The following is a 25,201-nucleotide window of genomic DNA, read 5'->3' as shown; positions in this document are numbered from 1 at the left end:
AATCCGAGAGGAAGTTAGGAGAAGAACTGCTGTCAACAAAGGGTACCCAGTGACCATTCCCATTCTAGAGTGGCCACTGGAATTAGTGAAGTCACCACAGGAACGGTGAGACTAAAACAGCTTGCTACTCACCCAAGAAAGATCGGACAGTGGTAATAGAATCTCTGTGGCCATTCCTCAGGGGTGGTGGAGGAGGAGGGGGTGGTCCAGCTGGCGTCCTTGAGGGAGGAGGTGGGGGCTTTCCTCGGCTCAGGGGTTCTGACCCATGCATTCGGTATGGTGGTGGGGGAGGGGGAGCATCCCTGGCACCATTTCGGATCATGGGTGGTGGGGGTAGAGGAGCTGCAACGAAAATCCAAAGCAGTTAGACTTCGATGCAGAGATGGTGAGGAGTCGGGGGCGGGTTAAGAGACACACACTAAATGTCTTGGTGCCTTCCCAAAGAGCCAGGCTCTGTGAGCACCCGGGCAGCATATCAAGTATCATACTCAACCTCCTGTCACCCCTATTTAACAGCAGCAACATTCTATCAGATCCCAAAGTTCAGAATGAATGTGTGACCTTTTTAATTTTCTGTGACGAGTCAGCCAAGAACTCTGCCTATTCGTGTTCTTTTCCCTGCCTTTCCACACCTTCCTCCACATTTCTAATTCAAAGATTTCTCGTATTTAGCCTGTTTTATTGCAATAAGTTTCCCAAATGTCCTCCTTGCTTCTCATCTCTTATCATGCCAATCCATTCTGCATACCAACTCACTAATGTCCCCAAATACTTGCTCAAACTTTTCCAAGGACTTTGCATTTCCTGTATCATGAAGTTTCAAATCCTTAGCTTCAACCCCAGCTGAGTCTCATCCCATCATCTTCCTTTCTTACACAGTAACTTAGCACAGCAGTCAGCCTGATCTCACCATCTCCTCTTCCTTGCTTGATTCCTAAGGCTGGGTTGGGTGCCCCTCTTCCACACTCACACTGTTGCCTCTGTACCTCTCTACTACACTACTATATTGTATTATAGTTGTTCATTTTATGTGCCTCTTCCCCAGGACACTAAGTCAGAGCAGTTGTCCATTCATCTGAGTTCCCAAGCTCAGCCAAATGTACAGCACACAGTTAGGTAGGCAATCAACATTTGCTGACTAAACCAAACTACATACGCTTTGCTCTTGTGACTGGCCCAAAAGACTCGGAAATACCATCCCTCTTCCCTTACTGACAAACCCTACCTCTCTTTAAGGTTCAACTCAAGCCCTATCTTCTACAGGCTTTCCCAAAGCAATGCACTCTATTCTAATCCCCTCTTCTTTGTTCTCCCACAGCATTTATAGGCTCTGTCATTTATTCTAACACTTAGTAGTACATACTAAAATGAGTGATTCTCAAAATATGTTTAGTATGTTCATCTGCAGAAGTTACATATCTCCAATGATAATCTAATTGCTCAAAAAATTGGGAATGCCTCTTTGGGAATTGCCTCCAAACCCAGTTTCTAATCAGACACATCCATAAATATTATATGATGTTCATATCTCGTTTCTGAGGTCGTACCACTACCAATAAAAATATTCGTACTTACGTCTTTTCAAAAATCAAATTCACTCTTAAAAGACAAAAATGTGCCACTAAGTAGAACATAAAAAACACGTCTGAAGACATGTCAACATCACTGGAATAGGTTCTAAGGTGTTTATGTTATATTATTCTATTCTTTTCATTAACTAGCAAAAATAGTAGCTACCATTTATTTCATTTCCATTATATTCCAGGCACTGTCCTGAGCACTTTATATGCATTAAATCTTTAAAAACTCTTCAGTCTCTCCTGCAAATTATGTGGTATTATCCCCATTTCACAAATGAGGAAACTGGGACTCAGCCTGTTTGTCTGAGGCCATAGATCTAACAGACTCAGCACACATCTGCTCTTTCCACTGTGCCCACTCTGCTTTTCATAACTACCACCAAGTACTATGTATTTTATCTCCCCCCAAAATTTGTAACCCACAGAGATGGAAGTGTGTCTTTTGGCACCAATGCCATATCCAATAAATAGCTGTTACCTAAATAATACATGGAGAGACAACTCAGCTTAACACTAGTTTAGTGAGAAAGAGTGTATCTTTTTTTTTTTTTTTTTTTTTTTTTTTAAGTAAACTCTATGCCCAATGTGGGGCTTGAACTCATGACCCTTGGAGTCACATGCTCTACTGAGTGAGCCAGCTAGGTACCCCAAGAGTGTATCTTCAATTTACTCCTTCTAAATTACTGTCAGAATTTCTGTAGAGTGACCACAGCTAAGCATAAAACAGTAATGGGATGATGTATGTAGACAAAGGGTCCAGCACTGTAGGCCCAGTAAATGTTGGTTTGCAATTCTCCTAAAATACACTCTGAATGTCTCCCTCTTTTCAAGGTTTAAGTATGACAGGGGCTATTAGAGGCAATAATAAAAGAGAAATCTCCTTAATAGCACCTAGCAGCAGATCTCTGAGCCTTATTTGCATTTCAAATCTGCCCAAACCAAAGCCCTTTCAGGTCACCCTCAAAATATTTCTCTAAAACCCAGATTTCTCAGGGCCCTAAGAGTCTGTTTCTACTCTAGGGCAGTGCCAGGAAGTGTAAGACAGGCAATATTAGCCAGGCTCAAAAGGACACCAGCTAGACACTGGGCAGGTGGCAGTGATTATAGCCAACCCAGACTGGCCAAATAGAGCAGGACCAAGAGCAGCCTGCTTGCTCCTTTGGCACCCTCCCTGAGGGACCAGGCATCCCAACCAGGTTCTGCCATCTCCAATAAGTTTCTGGGCTCTTTGTCACATCCAATTTTAAGACTGTTTCAAGTGACAGAGCTGGGACCCAAGGACCCTAAGAAAGAAGTAGTTTGTAAAAGAAACCCTGCGGTGGGAGATCACCCTTTTGTAGACCAAGATAAACCTAATTTTGAGGGAAGGGTAGTATTGATTCTTAAAAGAAAAAAAAAAATCCCTTAAAAATAGTATTTTACTCTGCAAAGAAAAAATTCAGAAACTCTACGGACCAACACATGGCAATTTTTGATCCTTGAGCACTCTGGGAAGACAAAAGACTCCATGCTTTTTTAAATGTAAATAATTCATATAGAAACAAAACTACATTATCATATAATACTGTCATAATATGATTGAGTAACAGAGATATATCCATGAACTACCTGGAAATCCTTGCGGAAAACCACTAACAGTTATCAGCATACTACTGTTTACAAAGCACTTTCATACATACTTTTATTTACAACCACCTCTGAAGGTACTGTGAACACAAGAGGAAACAAACCCAGAGAATCAGAGAGATCTGCCCAATGTCACACAACAAAGAGAGCCAATACTGACATGATCTCTGATTAAGATACCTCAATTTTTTCTCAGTATTATCACTCTAAGAACTGTTGCTCTGGTTACTGACATGCAGAAGAATGAAACTGGACCACTTTCTTTCACCACACACAAAAATAAATTCAAAATGGATGAAAGACCTAAATGTGAGACAGGAAACCATCAAAATCCTAGAGAAGAACATAGGCAGCAACCTCTTTGACCTTGGCTGGAGCAACTTTTTCCTAGACAAGTTGCCGGGGGCAAGGTAAACAAAAGCAAAAATGAACTACTGGGACCTCATCAAGATAAAAAGCTTCTGCAGAGAGAAGGAACAATAAACAAAACTAAAAGGCAGCCTATGGAATGGGAGAAGATATTTACAAATGACATATCTGATAAAGGGTTATTATCCAAAATAGTGTTGAAAAATAAACTATCCAAAATAAGTGTTGAACTTAAACTCAACACGCAAAAAACAATCCAGTTAAGATACAGGCAGAAGACATGAATACACATTTTTCCAAAGAAGACATTCAGATGGCTAACAGTCACATGAAAAGATAGTCAACATCACTCATCATCAGGGAAATACGAATCAAAAACACAATGATACTACCTCACACCTGTCAGAATAGCTAAAATTAACACCAAAGGAAACAACATATGTTGGCGAGGATGCAGAGAAAGGGGAACCCTCTTACACTGTTGGTGGCAGTGCAAACTGGTGTAGCCACTCTGAAAAAAAGTGTGGAGTTTCCCAAAAAGTTAAAAATTGAATTACCCTATAAAAATCACACTACTAGGTATTTACCCAAGGAATACAAATTCAAAGAGGGATACATGCACCCAATGTTTACAGCAGCATTATTCACTATAGCCAAGATATGGAAGCAGCCCAAGTGTCCATCAACTGACGAATGGAGAAGGTGTGTACACACACACACACACACACACACACACACACACACAGACGCGCACATGCACACAGGAATATTACTCAGCCATCAAAAGGAATGAAATCTTGACATTTGCAACAATGTGGCTGGAGCTAGAGTGTATTATGTTAAACCAAATAAGTCATTCAGAGAAAGACAAATAACGAATGATTTCACTCGTGTGGAATTTAGGAAACAACACAGATGAACATATGGGAAGGGGGGGGAAGAGGGAAACAAAACATAACAGACTTTTTAAATTATTCTTTTTTATTAAAAACTTTTTTAAATGTTTTCTTTATTTTTGAGAGAGAGAGACAGAGCATGAGCTGGGGAAGACACAGAGAGAAGAAGACACAGAATCCGAAGCAAGCTCCAGGCTCTGACTGTCCACACACAGCCCAATGCAGGGCTCAAACCCACAAACTGTAAGATGATCATGACCTGTGCTGAATTTGGATGCTTAACCAACTGAGCCACCCAGGCACCCTCCTAACGGACTCTTAATGATAGAGAACACACTGAGGGTTGATAGAGGAAGGTGGGTGGGGGATGGGCTAAATGGGTGTTAAGCACTTGATGTTATATGTCAGTGACCAATCACTAAATTCTACTCCTGAAACCAGTATTACACTATTAATTAACTTGAATTTATTTAATTTATTTATGGGGGGGCGCAAGTGAGCAAGGAGCAGAGAGAAGGGGGGGAGGGAGGAGAGAGAGGGAGAGAGGAGAGAGAGGGGGGGGGGAGAGAGAGAGAGAGAGAGAGAGAGAGAGAGAGAGAGAGAGAGAGAGAGAGAGAAGTGGGGCTCGAGCTCACCTGGAGCAGGGCTGGAACTTACAAACTGCAAGATCATGACCTGAGCCAACTGAACCACCTAGACACCCCTATTTATTTTTTATATGAAAGTTTTTTTTTAATGTTTGTTTACTTTTGAGAGAGAGGAGAGAGTGCAAGAGTGAGCAGTGGAGGGGCAGAGAAAGGGAAACAGAATCCGAAGCAGGCTCCAGGCTCTGAGCTGTCAGCACAGAGCCCAATGCAGGGCTCAAACCCATGAACCACAGGACCATGACCTGAGCAGAAGTTGGATACTTAACTAACTGAGCCACCCAAGCACCTCCCCCAATTTATTTTTTAGATGTTTATTTATTTGCCCCACATCAGGCTCTACTCTGACAGTGGGGAGCCTGCTTCGGATTCTCTCTCTCTCTCTCTCTCTCTCTGCCCCTCTCCCACTCACGTTCCCTCCCTCTCTCTCAAAATAAACAAATAAATTAAAATTTGAAAGGGGAAAAAAAAAAAAGGAAAGCTTGCTGAGGCCTCCACCAGGCCTCAAAGTTGGTGATAGCTAAGTGACAGAAGAACAAGGCTCATAACTTCACATTCTTCTAAAGAAACCCCAAAGAAAGAACTGAGAAGTGGGAAGCAAGAAGTACACAGACATTTAAAACTATTCAGTTCAGGGCGCATGGCTGCCTCACATCAGTAGAGCATGTGACTCTTGATCTCGGGGTAGTGAGTTCACGCCCCACTTTAGGCCGACAGCCTAGTTAAAATAAATTAAATTGAATCAAATTGAGAAATAAATTAAAATTACTCAGTTCAACCCACAGAAATTACATTTTTTTCCGCACTTCTATTTCTGGATGGAGTTAGGTAGATATGGGCTCTACTTAAAGAGTTTTTTTTTAAGTCCCTAAGTTAAAAAGACTTTTTTTAAACCTAAATTTTATAGAATCAAAGGCCACCTTAGGAATAGGATTCTTATGGCTAAAACCAAGGAGACATGGAATCAGGAACGTACCAGATACTATATGACAGCTTAGGCTGGACTGCCAGCTCCTAGAGTACAAATCTCTATGTACCTCACCAACCAGCAGCACAGGATATACGGCCTCTGGATCACTTAATTTCTTCATCAATGATCTATATCAGCAAGGACTGATTGTTTAAAAGCTCAAAAGCCGGGGCAACTGGGTGGCTCAGTCAGCTGAGTGTCCAACTCTTGATTTTGGCTCAAGTCATACCAGGGTCGGGAGATCGAGCCCCAAGTTGGGCTCTATGATGGAAGTGGAGTCTGCTTCAGATTCTCTCTCTCCCTGCCCCTCTCCCTGGCTCATGCACTCTCTAAAAAAAATAATAATAAAATAAAAGCTCAAAAGCCATTTGTGGAGGGTGTGGCTCAAAGTCCAATGATACAAGAGGACATGGGAGCCAAAATTCCTGGGTCTAGGAAGGCACCAGAGAGCTTCATGATCTACCTCACTCTACTTTCAGTCATGCTATTTTGTAAAAAGATTACACAACCTCTTCTACCTTTTTGAGAGCTCCTTAGTCTCCTGCTCACCCAATTTAGGCCGAAAGTCCACTGTTACAATCAGTCCCCGACCTAAACCCTTAGCTTCCTTGACCCACTCTCCCTTAGTATCACACATGCCTAAAAAAGCTAACCCTGGTTAAATACCATGCTGCCCCACTCAGCACCTGCAAATGCACAGCTCGACACACACTGTGCTAATCTCACTTTGAGTGTATGGCTCCTAACCCTGAGTGGGCCTTTCATGTTGCTGATTATCCCAGCACACCCCTAGACAGCCACTCATGCCCTCTCTCTCCTTCCCCCCACCCCTTGTTCACAGCAGATATCCCTGCTTTCCATTTCGCCAATTAGAAACAAACCAGAAGAAACTCTGCGCATGTTCCTATCACTACACCCACCTACCCACTTGCTTCTATGCCTATGCATTCTACCTTCCCTCTGGTTACCATGGAAGAACGGTGTTCTTATCTAAGGCCAATCTCCTACCTATGGATCAGATTCCATTCCTTTTAGCCTTCTTGAGGACATTACTCAAGCAATTTCCCCTGCTTCTACTGCACCATGGGGAGGAGGGGTCCGAACCTTCACTCTCACATCCTCCTCCAGCAACCATTCCATTTATCTGCACCCCACTCCCCTTGAAGCAAACTGAGATTTCTACATTGCTATCTCCAATTCCTTTCCTCCTATTCCAGATTTCCCAAACACATCCCAGTTAGACTTTTACCCTCATCCTCCACCATTCCACTGAAACTACTCTAAAGGGTATCATGTTGTTTGCGGGACCCCCAATGACTCCAAGTTGCTAACACCAATGTCATTCTGTTTTCAGCCCCGGACACAGCTGATGACTCCATCCTGGCATCCTTCCAGCATTCTCTTGGGTTTCTTTCTTCCTCACTAGAGGCTCTTTCTCAGCTTCCTCTGCTCGCTACTATATATCTCTGTGATATAGGAGGACCCCAGGCCTTAAGCCTCAACCTCTTCTCTACCTAGATCAGCTCCTCTGGTGAGCTCCCCCAGCACATGGTTTTCAATATCATTCAAATTTCTCTAGCCCAGATCTCTCCCCTGAACTTCAAAGTCTGACAGACATCCAAGAGAAAATAATGAATTGGTGTTTGGCTAACAGGGATCTCAAACTTGACTTGTCCAGAAGTGAACACCTGTCTTCTTCCCCCAAACCTGCTGTGATCCTACCTATCTGCCCAGTCTATTTCAACAGCCTCGGAAGGAGTCTCCTTTGCCAACTTTGTCCTCAGGCAGTCTGTTTTCAACACAGGAGTTTGTCATCCTTTTCAAAGCAAAAGCAACAGGGCACCTGGGTAGTTCAGTGGGTTAAGCATCCCGACTCTTGATTTTAGCTCAGGTCATGTTGTCAGTTTGTGAGTTTGAGCCCCACATCAGGCTTTGTGCTGACTGCACGGAGCCTCCTTGGGATTCTGTCTCCTTCTCTCTGCCCCTCCCTCGCTTTCTCTGTCTCTCTCAAAAATAAATAAACATTTTAAAAATTAAAAAATAATAATAAATAAAATCTGAAGCAATGCTTCTCCTTTGTTCCTATGGTTCCAGTGGCTGTGCATCTCTCCAAGTAAATCCCAGTCATGATAAAGCCTTGCAGTATTCTCTCGAGGAAATCTAGCTTCCTGATCTCCATGTCCTGCCGCTCTTCCCCTTACTCATTCTAGTCCTGTCAAGATGGCCTCCCTGATGTCCCCAGTCTCAGGGCCTTTGCATTTGCTGTTCTCAATGCTTGCAATAGCTGTTCTCCCAGAAACTGCTTAGCTTATTGTCTTCAGGTCTTTGCCAGACTGTCACTTCATACCCCACTCCTGCAATAAAAATATCACCACCACCCTCCACCCCATAGATCCTATTCCCCTCCTTCTCTGCTTTGTATTTCTCTAATTTTTTTTTTTTTTTTTTTACTAATTTGCTTGACTGTCCAGAGAACAGGAATCTTCTGTCTTTTCTATCGATTGCTGTTTCCCTAACACAGTCCGACACATAAAAAGGAACTCAATAAACTTATTGAATAAGTGAATTCTTTTTCTCTTCAATTGCTGAAGGAGAGCTTTGGAGAAAAGGATGAGACAATTAACTCAATTCTCCATCTAATAGAAAAAAAAGGTGCTTCCAGGCACTTACCTGCTCCCCGACTGGGAGGGTCCCGGGCTGGGGGTGGTGGCCTATTACTCTGTAGCGAGGGAGAAGCTGAGGTGGGTGGAGGAGGCGCTAGGCCTCTGACAGGCCCCGGTGTCTTCCTATGCAAAGAATTGTGTCTCTGGGGCAGCTCAGGGGCTGACTCATTAGTGGGACTGGAGGGTCCATTGGGGACCCCAGGAGGCTGGCGGTAAGGCGGAGGAGGAGGAGCCAGAGACTGGCCACTTGGTCCCGTTCTAATATTCACAGGGGAAGGAGGTGGTTTGACTGGGGGTGGAGCAGGAGGTCCCTCTCGACCAAGGTGCAGCCTTTGTCCAGGTGTGGGCGGCAAGGGTTTCTCTCTGTTGTAGGCTAGGGCTTTGTTGCTGTGCACAGGCAGAGGTGTAGGGGGAGCGTTGGCCCGCCGCCCCGGGGGTGGTGGAGGAGGGGCAGAGCTGCTGTGCTTCATGCCTGTACTGCTGGTGGTATTAGGCCTAGAGAGGTCCGGTAACGATGGTCTCTGCATCCGGGGCAGTTCTGGGAGTGAGGCTCGGCTGCTGTCTGTATCATCTTGAGGGCGCCCACTGGCTGTAGACACCGGTGGCCTTGGGGCAGCAGCTCGAGAACTGGGGACTTGTAGGGCTGGCTTACCAGCTAGGTTCTCTACAAATACAACATACATACATGTTGGTCAGTATATCCTTCACCCAGCCTCCTTAGTGTAACCTGCATGGTAGCAGGTAAATGCCTGTATAGTTCTGGGTTTTAATCTGGTTTCAGGTTCAGGGCCCACTAACAAATACTGCTGATACAAGATGAACACATTTTTATTTAATCCCTCAGCTTTGGCTTTATTCTACTCTGTAACCCCTCCCCTGCTCCCTTTTCTCCTTTCTCCCACCTCTACCACATGCCTTAACCCTAGATAGCCCACTTGGGACTAGTTAGAAATTAATGCACTTGGGAAATATCCTAATAAAGTACTGCTCAGATACCTGAACCATCCTTGGCTCCCACAGGTCGGAGCTTCGGCACTCCCCCTTGGAAGAAACCTCCCTTGGGCTGCAGGGCAACTGCTCCAGAGCCATAACCACCACTGCTTCCTTTGGGTTCTGGAAAGCATACCATTAGGGTTTTTACTTCACATGTTCCAAGCTGGTGACCAAGTCAATCCTGAGGAGAAACCCCTCCTCTATTTGGGCTTTAATTTGCAAACAAACCAATCTTGCTTTTGCCTTTGCATTTAAATTAAAAATAAAATTGCTAGGCCTCTCAGATCCACAGCTTCATGTGGAGATAAAATTCTACACTGTGATGAAAGAGAAAGAACAAAAGGAAAAAGAAGCCAAACTTCCCTTATTTAGGAAAGGCAGAGGGAAAACCAGGATAAAGACAGGCTCAGAGGAGTGTCTCTCCAAGTCCCAGATGGTAAGGGGGCCAATGACTCAGGGACCCAGGTGTGAGCAACTCTCCAGAGGCCTATCTGAATGGACACTTGTGACAATTATAGAAATCATCGTTGGCTTCAGCTTAGTGGTTTTTAGTAATACAGTGGTCTCCTCAGAGAACTGCCAAAGATATACCCTAACAAGCACTAGTTACAGTAGAAGAGAATCTTACCCCAGAGAACACTTCCCAAAGGTCAAAAAAGAAACTTCTAAGATATTCAAATGAACAGAGGCAAAGACGGCCAAAGAACATTCAAAGAAAACTCTCCTAAAGGACAAAACTCTCCCACTCAAGGCCCAACAATAAAAATGACAGGCCAGCCAAGTCTCCAGCTTGATCCTGGGACCCTGGTGGCTCACTAGGAAATGAAGCTTAGACTCACTCTCAAGGATGGGAGCACTCCGATCATTAACATTGGTCACCTTCTTCAGCTTGGTTCCTTTGCAGATATCCTGTAATAGGGCACCTCGACCCCGCTGCTCATCTCTACTCAGCTTGGGCGGCTCTGTGTTTGCCTGGAGGGAGAGGGGAAAATAGAACTATTCATCCTAAATAGTTCCCTTCACCACAAGGTTGGGATAAATACCTTAAGCCAAACTGGATTTCATTAATGCCCTTCTAACCTAATCAGACCCTGCGCCAAATATCACTACCAATGCACGTTTTCATTATTCGCTTTCATTCTTCTTAGTCCTTCCCCTGTTGTGCCTTCTGCAAAGGGTGTGGTCTCCTTCCTGTTAAGAAGCTTCTGAAAGGAGGCCTACACTAACATCAAGTACCTGTGTGCTGGGCTTGTATGTTAGATGCTTTATACGTATCAAGGCAAACAATGAGTCCCTACTATGCCTCAAGTTAAGCATGCTACTTCTGTTAGCTCATTTAAATCTTGAAATATTTTTATGAAGTATTATTATCATTACTCATTTGGAAAGTGAATAGTTGAATAGTTCCCTGAGGCCATACACCCAGTACATAGGAAAGCAAAGATCCAAACCCAGACACTGACTCTAAAATGCCCATCTTATCTCAACTAACAGACCTTACTGCTTCCCTATTACTTCATCTTCTAAACAATGTTATAAAATAGACCATATTATTCCTATTCCAAAAATGAGGAAGTGAAGGTGTAGAGAAGTTAATGTCACATGGTTAGTAAACGCAGAGCTGGTCTGATTGTGTAAAGCCCATGCCTTTCCCACTTTCCCTATGGTCTCTTCCAACAACATATTTCTTTTCTTTTTTGAATTTTTTTTTTAATGTTTATTTATCTTTGAGAGAGACAGAGCATGAGTGGGGGAGGGGCAGAGAGCAAGGGGGAGACAGAATCCAAAGCAGGCTCCAGGCTCTGAGCTGTCAGCACAGAGCCTGATGCGGGGCTTGAACTCAAGAACCACGAGATCATGGTCTGAGCCAAAGTCAAGGCGCTTAACCGACTGAGCCACTCAGGAGCCCCCTATATATTTATTTTTGAGTTCTTCACCTTCCACCTACCTCTTAAATGCCATTTCAGAGCCCTATCCTCAGCCTCCATCTAAACCTCCCCAAGCAAGCTCATCCAGTCCCATGGTTTCAATACCACTGATAAGCCCTAGTATCTCTAATGTTTCTATCTCGTCACCACTTCTGGCCCTGAGCTTCATACCCATGTGTGCCAATGTCTCCAGGACATCTCCAAATGAATATCCCACACATACCTAAAATGAAACACATCATACATACCATGTTCCTTACAAAATTTTTAAATGTATAGCTTTTAAAAATAACCACACAATGGAATTTTTTGGAAATCATTAAAAAAAAGGATTCTAAAATCCATCTGGAAGATTAAGCAGAGGGAAAAAAAACTAAGAAAATGGGACTTGCGCCACCAAAAGCTAGAATCGACTACAAGGGGAGCGCAGGGACAGACAGCTAGATAAATGGAACAAAACAGAAAGTCCATAAACAAACCTAGATCTATGTAAGAAATAATAAAAGTGTATTTCAGCAGTGCAGAAAGCACTGATTATTAAATATAAGCTACTGATAATAACTGGTTAATTTGGGGAAAAAATCATAAAGTTAAACCCCTACCTCACAGCTTCTTCTCAAACAAATTCTAGCTGAGTTATAAAATGTAAATGTAGAGGTGCCTGGGTGGCTTAATCAGTTAAGCGTCCAACTTCTCTGGTAATGATCTGAAGGTTTATGAGTTCGAGCCCAATGCTGGGCTCTGTGCTGACAGCTCAGAGCCTGGAACCTGCTTCAGATTCTGTGTCTCCCTCTTCTCTCTGCCCCTCCCCCACCTGCACTGTCTTTTTCTCAAAAATAAACATTAAAAAAAATTTTTTAATGTAAATGTAAAAAAAAAAACCTCACAGAAGTACTATATGGAAAAACACATAAAGGGAAGAATATGACAACTAAAATAGGGAAAGACCGAAAGACTTTTATTTACTTAGGAATATAATAAGCAGATGATATACTGGAAGAAAAAATCATCTGTAACACATACAGATAATGTCCTAAATCTATAGAGCATTAACATAAAGAGGACTTATAAATCAACAGGATAATAAGCAAAGGATATGAACTGCATAAAAGAAATCAGAGAACCAGCATATACGAAAAAAATTCAACCACAAAAAAAATTTTTCAGGCTAAAACACAGTATCATCATTTACCAATGAAACTGGTAAAAGGTAAAATTCTAACAGGAGACTGCTAGCTGCAGAAGGCAGCATCCACTGCTCACTGTTGTACAGTGCCTGACACACTGAGGGTGCTCAAAAAAATGTGAAGAACAAGTAACTGTCTTATGGTGGTCATAATGATTCAGGGAAACAGGTACTCTTGTATCACCTGGAGTAAGACAGATTAGTATGATCTTTCTAGAAAGTAGTTTATGTATCAAACATCTTCAGAAAGTCTACCACAAGAATTCTATCTCCAGGAATTAACTTCAAGAAAACAAGTAGAGGGGCACCTGGTGGCTAGGTCGGTTAGGTGTCCCAATTCTTGATTTCAGCTCAGGTCATGATCCCATGGCTTCGTGGGTTCAAGCCCCATGCTGGGCTCTGCACTGACAGCATAGAACCTGCTTGGGGTTCTGTATCTCTCCCTCTCTCTGTCACTCCCCTACTCATGCTGTGTGTGTGTGTGTCTCTCAAAATAAATGAAAACTTAAAAAAAAAAAAAAACAACTAGAGAAGTATACAAATATGTTAATAATTGCAAAAAAGTTTATAATAGCAAAGAACTGAAAATCATCGAAAGTTCAATAAGGGAACACTGATGGCACAAGCATAGAAGGGAATGCCAGTTAAGTTCTTCAAGATGTGGCAGTAAATATCTTTACACAGCAGTAAATGTGTGACATAGTCAAGTAAAAAAGATTATAAAACAATACCCTTAAGAGGATTTGGATTCATTTTCTCTTCTATAGAACAGGAAAAATAATAGAACCTATCTCATAGGGTAGTTTTGAAAATTAAATGAAATAACACTTTTTGGGGTGCCTGGGTGGGTGGCTCAGTTGGTTAAGCGCCCAACTTTGGCTCAGGTCATGATCTTGTGGTTGGTAGGTTGGTACGTTTGAGCCCCACATTGGGCTCTGTGCTGACAACTCAGGAGCCTAGAGCCTGCTTCAGGGGCCCCTCCCCCATCTCTATCCCCCCTCTCCTCAAAAAAATAAACATTAAAAAATTAAAAAAAAAACCATTTTTCAAGAGCTTATCACAGTGCCTGATGTATAAAAAGAACTCAATAAAAGCAGTAGCTAAATTTCAAGGTACATCTATATAGAACATCTGCAGGATATACACAGGTACTAACAAAAGTTAATTTGGGGTAATACTTCTCTATATTTACTTGAATTTTCTAGTTTTCCTATCATAAATATGTAAAACGTAAGATGCTAACAAAGGTTAATTATTGATAATTTAACATTTTCTATTTTTATTGGCATTCTCTAATTTTTTCCACATTTTTAATACAGTAAAAAAAATTTTTTTAATGATAGCACTAACCATTTAATGATGTGAGAAGTCATTCACGATGTATTAATGAGTAAGAGCAGATTAGAACTCAGTACGCATAGCAGTGTGGGGGAGGGGAAAAGAAAACAAAACAAATCAGTATGTATATACAGCACAGCCTCCTTTTTAAAAAAGTAGAAGATAAAAGGGAGGAAGGGAGGAAGGGAGGGGACGGATATACACAAAACTATTATGAATCACTGGATTAAGTATAATCCTTTATATTTATACTTTATACTTATCCATAGTTAATACATTTCTTTTTTAAATGTTTATTTATTTTGAGAGAGAGAAAGAGAGCAGGGAAGGGGCAGAGAGAGGGGGAGAAAAAGATTCCCAAGCAGGCTCCGTGCTGTCAGCTAAAAGCCCAATGTGGGACTTGATCCCCTGACCCTACGATCATGACCTGAGCTGAAATCAATAGTCAGACGCTCAACCAACTGACCCACCCAGGAGCCCCAATTTCTTTCTTTTAAAAATAAATCCTATGCCCACGATGGGGCTCAAACTCACAACCCCAAGATCAAGAGTCCCATGTTCCACCAAGTGAGCCAGCCAGGCATCCAAGCCATAGTTCATAAATTTCTTACTCATTACTTTTGTAAAGAGAAAATTATTAAAACATTACTAAACATATCCAAAATTGAGTTCATATCCTCCTCCACAAACCTGTTTCTCTTTGTGAACAACACCATCATTCAGTCCCCCAAACTAGAGTCATTCCAACTTCCTTCCTCTTCCTCAGTCTTACAACTGTTACCAACTCTTTTAAGATTTTACTTTCTAGGGGCGCCTGGCTGGCTCAGTTTGTTAAGCATCCAACTCAATTTCAGCTCAGGTCATGATTTCACGGGTTAGTGAGTTCAAGCACCGCAACAGCCTACTTGGGATTCTCTCTCTCCTTCTCTCTCTGCCCCTCCTCCATGCACGCGCGCACTCGCGCGCTCTCTCTCTCTCTCTCACTCAAAATAAACGAACTTAAAAAAAAAAAAGATTTTACTTTCTAAATGTCTCTCATCTTCATTTCTTCCATCTTTGCTGCTTTAGTGCAAAACTCTCGATTTTCAACTGTAACAGCCTTCTGTCTCCAGTCTCAACCCCAACCTACTATCCACACTTTTCTAATGCACCCAATCAGTTGATTCCTGCTGCTAAAAATACACTACCTCCCTATCACTGCCTGGAGAAAAACCCAAACCCTCTCAGCCTGTGCCTGCCTCCAGCTTCATTTCCCACCACACCCCTCCAGCAATGACCCGATCCTGGGTGTGATTTCCCACACATCAGCACCCTTCTGTTCTACTTCAATACCAAGTGCCTGCCCTCACTCTTCACTTTCTGGCTAAATGCTACTCATCTGTTAAGACTCCGCTCAAGTATCACCTCCTGGCTAGAAGCCGCCTCTGACTGCCTCCACTCCCTCCAGAGCCGGTAGGTGAGGCCTGCTCCTTTATGGCTTCATTTATCTCTGTGTAGCATGGAATTTGCCTGCTGACTTGTCTGTTTCACCCATTGTGCTGGGAGCCTTTGAAGGCAGAAATTGTCCTTTCTGGCCAATAGTATTACAGATTATTTTTAATCTGTTTTTCTTATCTGCATGTTTTCCCTCTCTTTCAATTACATAAATAAATCTTATTAGGAAAGAGTCAAGCAACATAGAAAGAAGTATGGAGTAAAATTATCTGGATTTTCTAAGTTGTATGCCAAGCCAAGTCTCTGACATGAAGTACACAACAAAAGGCTACTGAGTAAATGACTAAGACAGCATGATGCAGAGCATTAACCCAGGAAGTTATACAGATCCAAGGATATACTTTGGGTCCTTGAATCCCACTATGACCAGAGCAGCTCTGCTTTCCATTTCACTTATTGGGCTTCCACATAAGATTTCATCCAGAAAGAGGGTTCATACATACCCTCAAACAAAATGTCTGAAAACCAGAACTTACGGAAAAAAAACAAGTGGGCAGACCTGAACTCTAGTCCTAGTTCTACAATAAATTAGCTAGGCAAGTCACTTTGCCTCCTTAGGGGCACTACCTCTCATCTGTTCAATACCTAAGACACACATACACCGACACTTTCAGGCACTATTTCTCATCTGCTACACACACACACACACACACACACACACACACACACACACACACAATATTCATTCCCTCAAGTTTCTTTTGCTTTAAAATTTTACAAAAATGAGATAAAGCAGGCATGCCTGGCTAGCTCAGTTGGTAGAACATGAAACTCTTGATCTTTGAATTCTACCCTACGTTGGGTGTAAAAATTACTTAAAAATCTAAAAAAAAAAAAAAAAGAGAGAGAGAGAGAGAGAAAGCACCCAAGTTGCTTCTTTCTCATGCAACACCAGATATCACAATCCACATATAGTAAACATGGTTGCCTCTTCGGTTCAGAAGCCACATTGCTTTTTTTCCTTCTGTTATCAAACCTTTAAGTCTTTGTACTAATATTTTCAAGAAACTCCTTTCTTTTTTGATGGTGTAGTAGACTTAATGGACTTGGTCTTAGGATGAACTGGTTTGGAGTGGAAGAAAAGGAGATGAAACAGTAGCAAGTAACAACCAGGAGTTGCCGTCCCTTTTCTCAACAACGCCAGAGAAATGCTGTGCTCACCTTTGTAGAATAGTTTTGGGGCAAAAGACTAGTTCCTGTTCTGATGTGACTTGTCCAAATCTCCATTTATACTGAACCAGGCCAAAAAAAACCCAAGATAAGCCATTATAGTCCTAAGAGGACCATTCAAGAATCAGAAACAGTTAATGAGGAGAGACTTCATGCATTTTTTTTCTCCATCTTTCTATGCCACGTATCTTTGAGTACTCCATGTCTTACACCAGGAAGCCCTAAGTATCCATTAAGGTTTTGAGATAGCCAGGTGGAAGAAGTACATACCTGATTAAAAGTGGGAGGTGGAGGAGGACCAGGGGGTGGTGGAGGGGGAGGAGGAATTGGCATCCTTGCCCTGCTCGCAGTTGATACTGCTTTCTCTCCGTTTTAATTTGCAGCTTTAGGTCACTCATATACCTGCAAATGAAATGGAAATTCTTAAGAACAACTCTGCCATCAGAGACACTGAGTACTCAGGGGGACTCAGGGTACCAGGCAGGGCAGGATACCAGAGAGAAACCAAGCAACTCTTCTCCTAGTTCTTCTGTGATATAGTCTAGGGTTCGGTAAATATTTTCTGTAGAAGGTCAGGTAAGAAATATTAATATTTTAGGCTTTATAGGCCACATATGGTCTCTGTAACATTTTATTCTTTGATTTTATTTTGGCAAAAATTTTTAAACAAACTAGTTTTAGGGGCGCCTGGGTGGCTCAATCAGTTAAGTGTCCAACTTCGGCTCAGGTCATGGTCTCATGGCTCATGAGTTCGAGCCCCACGTCGGGCTCTGTGGCTGACAGCTCAGAGCCTGGAGCCTGCTTCAGATTCTGTGTCTGGGTCGCCCTCTCTCTCTGCCCCTCCCCCACCTGCACTGTCTCTCTCAAAAATAAACATTAAAAAAAAGAGCAGTTTTAGGTTGACAGCAAAATTGAGCAGACAGTACAGAGAGTACCCATATATTCCTGTTCCCCTCACACACACATACACAGCCTCTGTTATCGACATCCTGCAGTGGAACATTTGATACAACGGACACCTCATTACCAAAGTCCATAGTTTACATTAGGGCTTACTCTTGGTGACGTATTTTGTTTGGACAAATGTGTAATGACAACTACATACCACTGTAGCATCATACAGAATAGTTTCACTGTCCTAAAAATCTGTGCTCTGCCTATTTATCCCTCCTTTCCCCTAACCATTGCTCTTTTTTACTGTCTCCATAGTTTTGTCTTTTCTAGAATGTCATATAGTTGGAATCATATAATACGTAGCCTTTTTCAGATTGGCTTCTTTCTATTAGTAATATGCATTTAAGTTTCTTCCATGCCTTTTCATAGCTTGATAGCTTTATTAGTGCTCAATAATATTCCACTGTCTTCATGTGCAACAGCTTGTTTATCCATTCACCTACTGAAAGACACCCTGGCTGCTTCCAAGTTTTAACAATTATGAATATAGCTGCTATAAATATTCTTGTGCAAGTTTTCATGTAGACATAAATTTTTTGCTCATTTGAGTAAATACCACTGAGTGTGACTGCCAGATCATATGGTAAGAGCTACACTGGATAACAAACTCCCCAAATGTCTTCCAAGTGACTGCACCATTTTGCATTCCCACCAGCAATGGATGAGAGTTCCTGCTGCTCCACATCCCTGCCAGCATTTGGTGCTGTCAGTGTTTTAGATAGGTGTGTAGTAGCACTATCTCACTGTTTTAATTTTCAATTCCTTGATAATGTATGAAGTTAAACCCCTTTTCATATGCTTACTTCCCATCTGTGTAGCTTTTTTGGTGAGGTGTCTGTTTAGGTCTTTTGCACAGTTTCTAATAAGGTTGTTTTCTTATTGTTGAGTTTTAAGAGTCTTTGTCTGTTTTGGATACAGTCCTTTACCAGATGTGTCTTTTGCAAATATTTTCTCCCAGTCTGTGGCATATCTTCTCACTCTTGATTTTTACATTTTAAAACTACATTTTTACATTTTAAAAATACAAAAACCATTTATTCACAGGTCATAGAAAAACAGACCACGGCCCAGATCTGACTCACTGGCCAGTCTACTGACCGCTACTATACTCACATCCTTGGAATCTGATCAGAGCATAAACACCAAGTGAGAATTTAGCTACTTCTCAGATCACACACAAAAAACTATACAGTTGTCCCCCAATTATTATAGTCTGTAAGTGATCCTCATTTTACAAATGAGATTAAAACCAGGGAATTGTCTTACTTTAAGACATTAAAGTAGGGGGCAAAGATAAAACCAAAACTCAAGAGCAAAACTCCCCCAAAAAGTTGGCCCCAAGGAAATCCCACTTCTTGACCCTTTCTCCCCCAAAAATCAAAGCCAAAATAATATTAGCACTGAGAGTACAAATTACAGATGACAAGAAAGGTACAACTTCACCAATTAATCCATGAAAGAACCGCTTCCAGAAAAGCAAGGTGATTAGATTATGACCCAAGAAATCTCACAAGCAGCCCCTAGCACAGATGAGAGACCATGTGTACCAAGCCAAGTTTAAAAGATCAAACCAGCATGACAATCCACTGAGGAGGGTTGGTTCTGAACTCTTTACAAGGGTGATCACAATTTCCCTGTGAATAAAGGATATGACTTAAACACTTCTCTCAGTGTTCTCAAAACCATTTAAACACTTAGTGATGAAAATAAAGAGCAAATATTTCAAAGGTTCTAAGAAACTAAAAATCTTTAGAGGTGGTTAGAATTTGATTAGAAACATGACTGTGAAAGTCTTCAAAATCCCAACCCTTCCAGTAATGCCACTATAGGTTGGATGCCCAACAGAGCTTTTTGCTCCAATCACAAAACTGGACAGTACTCTGGCTAGATGGTTCCCATGGGGAATGGTGTCTGAACTCACTGCAAGAATCAAGAAGTTGACTGCTCTCCAAAGGAAACACCATTTCTGTTTCAAAGCTAAGTCTAGTTTTTCTTTGCCAGGGATCTAACATACTGGACTTTAAAAACTGATTAAAATAGGGGAGGCTGGGTGACTCGGTCAATTGAGTGTCTGACTCTTGATCTCGGCTCGGGTCATGATCCCAGGACCGTGGGATGGAGCGCTGAGCATGGAGCCTGCTCAAGATTCTCTCTCTCTTCCTCTGCCCCTCTCCCCACCTTCGCTCTCTCTAGAATATAAAAAACAAAAATATTTTTTTAAATTGATCAAAATAGTAAATCCTCACGATCTACCTGTAATTGGGAGGGGGAATGCAAATTTAAAATAAAGATTACAGAGATGAAAAAATTTTCTTCTGTTTGAATTTTCTGGGTTCACTCTGACAGTTCCCCCAAAGCATTCTTTTAAAAAGCTAGCAGGGGTGCCTGGATAGCTCAGTCGGTTAAGTGTCTGACTCTTGATTTCAGCTCAGGTCACAATCTCATGGTTTGTGAGATAGAGCCCCTCATTGGGCTCTGTGCTGACAGCACAGAGCCTGCTTAGGATTCTCTCCCCACCCCACTCCCCCCTCGCACCCTCTCTCAAAATAAATAAAGTTAAAAAAAATTAAAAGCTAACAGTAAACAATAGGCAAAAGTAATAATCTACTCAGAAACAAACATTTTCAACTAATTCCAGTCACCGCAATTCCTGCCTTTTCTGAGTTCCCAGTTCTACCTACCTTTGCCATTGCCGTGACTGAAATGGTCTCCTAGAATGACCTGGAAAAGAGATTCAGACAAATCTCTAATTCTTTTCATATCCACAAGTGATCCAACCTACATGCTACAAAGTAAGGAGTGATCTAGAAGAACAACCTTATGCCTTACAGTGACCATCATTTATTAGGCAAAATAGAAATTCTCTAGCAAGGCATATCTTTTCTATAAAGCAATCTACTGGAAAAGACCAGTTATATTAATTACACAGTTACAGACACCTTCTTTAAAAATAGGCTCAATTCAAACTCCAACTTCAAAATAGATCCATTAAAAAAAAAAAAAAATCACCATCATGTGACAGATTTTAGTGTTGACAACCAGCAGGGCTTTCAACCTTTCTTCTGCCTCCATAGACTGCATGCGTGACATGCTCCTATTATTGACACTTATTATACAACAATATGCTATGGTAGGGTATCATTGCTTTCCATCTTACAGGTAAGGACACTAAAGCTCCAGGAGTGGATACAATTGCATGCATGCATGCACACTAGAGAAAAGACTGATCTAAGTAAGGGCATTGCCCAAGATCACTTTGGAGTAAACTGCAGAATTAGGACTCAACACCAGCCCTTCTGATCTCCTGCAATTTCGTTAATCGCCACGGAAATCATTTCTGCTGGAAATTGGTTTGGTTTAACAATTTCTAGTATTTTCCCCAAATGAAAATTCAACCCACTCCAAATTTCTATTTTATTAACAGAATACAAACAGCTCTCTCTAGGTTTCCCAAGAGCAGCCCAACTTAAGTAAATTTACATTAATACAACATTCCTTTCCCTGAAAATCCCCAAAAGCTTTATTCAAGCTAATTTAAGATGGATAACAATCACTAAGCCAAAGTAGAGGGTCTGCTTTTAGTTAAAAACAAGTGAACCAAAACAGTTCCTAAAGTTTTGTAACAGAATAACAAGTTTTAGTGGCCAATTACTTTTATTTATTTATTATTATTATTATTATTATTATTATTATTATTAGAGAAAGAGAGCATGTAGGAGTGTGCACATGCAAGAGGGGGAGAGAGGCAGTGAGGGAGAGAATCTTAAACAAGCTCCACTTGGGCCTCAATCCCAAGACCCTGGGATCATGACCTGAGACAAAATCAAGAGTCAGGCGCTCAACTGACTGAGCCACCCAGGTGCCCCATGGCCAGCTACTTTTAAACAAAGGACAAATTCCAGCCCTTCCAGAAGCACTGTCTATTGCAATTTTTAAAACCTAACAACCCTGAGATTAAACCTAAACCTAAAAAGAGGGTTCTCTACAGAATTTTAAGTCTTTCCTTTCTGATCTTTTAAATGAGAACTATAAAACCTCACCATCTGTGCTCTTCAGAGTCCTTGATTTTCAGAAATGTTGTGAGGCTGCCTCCAGTTCATCAACACACAAGTTCCCTTTGTAAGCCCTTCTACCTCAAAAACCATGACAGAATAAGCTTTTCATTCACATCCTCGGGAGTCCGTTTCTTTTAAATCGAGTTCAGAAAGCAGTATTTCAAATCTTTCTGATGTCAAAATTATCACAGAACTCAGAGATAAGTCTTCATAAAATTCAAACAACGCACTTTTAAAAAGCAATGCACTCTCTTCTGTTCCTCAAAAGACAAAACCTAGTTTTCTATTCAATTTCCTAATGTTTCATTCCAAATACGTATTTTGTAAGAGCAAACTTCTGAGTACAAAGACATCGAAGGGGCTCCTGGCTGGCTCAATCAGTAGAGCACGAGACTCTTGATCTCCAGGTTGTAAGTTTGAGCCCCATGTTGGGTGTAATTACTTAAAAATAAGATGTTAAAAAAAAAAATGCTGAGTTGCTATCAGGGCGCCTGGGTGGTTCAGTCAGTTGAGTGTTTGACTCTTAATCTCAGCTTAGTTCTTGATCTCAGCGTTGTGAGTTCAAGTCCCATATTGGCTCCATGCTGTGCATGGAGCCTACTTAAAAAAAAAAAATTAGGGTCTCCTGGGTGGCTCAGTCAGTTGAGCATCCGACTCTTGATCTCAGCTCAGGTCACAATCCCAGGGTCATGGGATTGAGCCCTGCATTGAGCTTGGGCTCTGTGTTGGACATGCAGCCTGCTTAAGATTCTCTCTCCCTGTGCATGCATTCTCTCTATATATAAAAAGAAAAAAAAGACATCAACTTTTCACATTTGATAAATGAAGAATCTAATTTAGTTGTTGCTATTTTCATATACTTAAAATAATCTCAGAGATATTCTAGTTACCACTACCATTTGGGGCCTTTATTGAAATGGCATTCTGCTATTATTATAAAACTCAAGTTTCAGGGTACCTGGGTGGCTCAGTCAGTTGAGCATCTGACTTTGATTCAGGTCATGATCTCACGGTTCATAAGTTCAAGCCCTGCATTGGGCTTGCTGCTATCAGCACAGAGCCTGCTTCAGATCCTCTATCCCACTCTATCTGTGCCCCTCTCCTGCTCACACTCTCTCAAAAAAAAATAAATAAATAAATAAATAAACATTAAAAAAAAAAACCCTCAAGTCTCAATTACAAGTTATTTTTAAAAGAAAAAAGGTTTTTTAACTTTAAATCTTAATGCCATGTACTTTCATTCGAAGAGACCTTAAGTAACAGCACTCTCCTTTCATCTCACCTTTGATTATCTAGTAAATTACAGTTTTTGTACTGAAGTACCCAACAAAATCCCACAGGGGAAAAAATAAAACTGACCTTAAAAAGTAGGCTGCCTCCCTCAGCAAAGTCTCAAGAGCCTTACCTTCTGCCTTACAAGAATCAGTTAAATGAATATGAATTTGGGATGTCAATAAGAAAATTCTTTTTTTAAGTACTCTCTATGCCCAATGTGGGGCTCAAACTCACGACCCCAAGATCAAGAGTCACATGCTCTACCTACTGAGCCAGCCAGGAGCCCCTCTCTCCTTTCTTAAAAACATGTTCAATTCTTTTTTTTTTTTTTTTAATGTTTATTTATTTTTTGAGAGAGAGAGAAACAGACCATGAGCAGGGAAGGGGAAGATAGAGAGGGAGACACAGAATCTGAAGCAGGCTCCAGGCTCTGAGCTGTCAGCACAGAGCCTGACATTGGGGCTCGAACTCATGAGCTGTGAGATCATGACCTGAGCCGAAGTCAGACACCCAACCGACTGAGCCACCCAGTGCCCCAAACATGTTCAATTCTTTACTATCCTATTAAACCTCTCCCCAGCACAAAGAAGCTGAGAGATAGATAAAAAAGACATTTCAAGATACTCTCTAAAAGACCAATACTCTGCCTACTCTGTCTCCAAATCATCTAAAGAAAAGAGAGTTTTGTCTTCAAGAGGAAAGGTTCCAGACATTCCCCTCGATGGAATTCTTCTGATCCAACAGTTCAAAGCAAAATAAATCTAATAGTATCAGAGATGGAACAATAAATGTTTGGCAGAAATAGAAAATCAGCTGCCCTGAGACAAAGTCACATAATGCAGAATGCAGTTTTTGTTTGGTGTACTTTAATCTGAGTCAGAAGAAACTACAGCATTACCTAATAAGGCTTCAATAACCCAGGTAGGTGGGGTGGCAAGACTTTCCAAGCATAGACATTAAAAACCCACTGATGAATCCAATGTTCATAATCACACAACAAACCCTAGAAACATTTACCTCAAACAAGTTCAAAATGAACAACTCCATTTTGTATTATTTCTCAATAAGGTTTTAGGCAAAAAAGAATAGCAAAAAACCAAGGGTAACTGCAACAAATAAAAATAAGTAAAAAGTAGGGGTGCCTGAGTGGTTTAGTTGGTTAAGCATCTGATTCTTGGATCTCAGCTCAGGTCTTGAATTCAAGCCCTATGTTGGGACCCGCACTGGGCATGAAACCTACTTTAAAAAAAAAAAAAAAAAAAAAAGTAGAAAGTGAATGGATAGATTTTTGTTGAAACTACATTCCAAATTCATCGGTAATTTCACCCCATTCTGATAAGCACTTACTACTGACTCAAATAACCTGTGTTGGCCCATTAGTACCCATGTAGACATTACTCTAAACTAAGAATTAAATTTAGAGGAACATTTCATATATGTATGTCCATTTAACCCAATGAGCTCTTTTTTTTTTTAAATAAAGATTTTATCTGTAAGTAATCTCCATACCTAACATGGGGCTCAAACCTGCAACCCTGATATCAAGAGTTGCACATACCCCCTACCCAATGAGCTCTTAAGCACAGACAGCACTGCATCTTTCTACAGTTTTCTTTTTTATTACTTTACAGCACAAAGTGTTCAGTAGTAATGTGTTGAACTGAACAAAAGTAAATTTAAGAGTAACACTGTCTGATTAGTCAGTCAGAGAAAGACAAAATTCATATGACTTCACTCATATGAGGACTTTAATAAGAGACAAAACAGATGAACATAAGGGAAGGGAAACAAAAATAATATAAAAACAGGGAGGGGGACAAAACAAAAGAGACTCATAAATATGGAGAATAAACTGAGGGTTACTGGAGGGGTTGTGAGAGGGAGGATGGACTAAATGGGTAAGGGGCACTAAGGAATCTACTCCTGAAATCATTGTTGCACTATATACTAACTAATTTGGATGTAAATTAAAAAAAATAAAAAATTAAATTAAAAAAAAGAGTAACACTGTCTGAAAGAGCTAACAAGAGTGGTGGAAAAAAAGAAGTAAAGGATGGACA

At 41.3% G+C, this 25,201-nt stretch overlaps 1 protein-coding gene across 8 annotated transcripts in view; it reads right to left on the bottom strand.

Annotated features, from left to right (window-relative positions):
• WIPF2 (WAS/WASL interacting protein family member 2) overlaps nucleotides 1-25,201 on the bottom strand; it is a 48,659-nt gene that overhangs the window by 6,419 nt on the left and 17,039 nt on the right. For 3 of the 8 annotated variants that reach the window (XM_053212037.1, XM_027033828.2, XM_015078555.3), the window contains 6 exons: nucleotides 20,493-20,532; nucleotides 17,128-17,259; nucleotides 10,581-10,713; nucleotides 9,745-9,861; nucleotides 8,756-9,412; nucleotides 133-342 (listed from right to left, as the gene is read on the bottom strand). In XM_053212037.1, the coding sequence (XP_053068012.1) occupies nucleotides 133-342; nucleotides 8,756-9,412; nucleotides 9,745-9,861; nucleotides 10,581-10,713; nucleotides 17,128-17,190 (1,180 nt within the window). In that variant the 5' untranslated portion in view covers nucleotides 17,191-17,259; nucleotides 20,493-20,532. Of the gene's footprint in view, nucleotides 1-132; nucleotides 343-8,755; nucleotides 9,413-9,744; nucleotides 9,862-10,580; nucleotides 10,714-14,205; nucleotides 16,920-17,127; nucleotides 17,260-20,492; nucleotides 20,533-25,201 lie in introns of those variants that run through there. The other 5 variants (XM_053212038.1, XM_027033827.2, XM_015078557.3 and 2 more) reach the window with 3 other exon arrangements.

Source organism: Acinonyx jubatus, chromosome E1 (genome assembly GCF_027475565.1).
Source record: "Acinonyx jubatus isolate Ajub_Pintada_27869175 chromosome E1, VMU_Ajub_asm_v1.0, whole genome shotgun sequence".
NCBI lineage: Eukaryota > Metazoa > Chordata > Mammalia > Carnivora > Felidae > Acinonyx > Acinonyx jubatus.
Note: the sequence above shows the minus strand (reverse complement) of the source record. Positions and strands in the feature narration are given on the sequence as shown.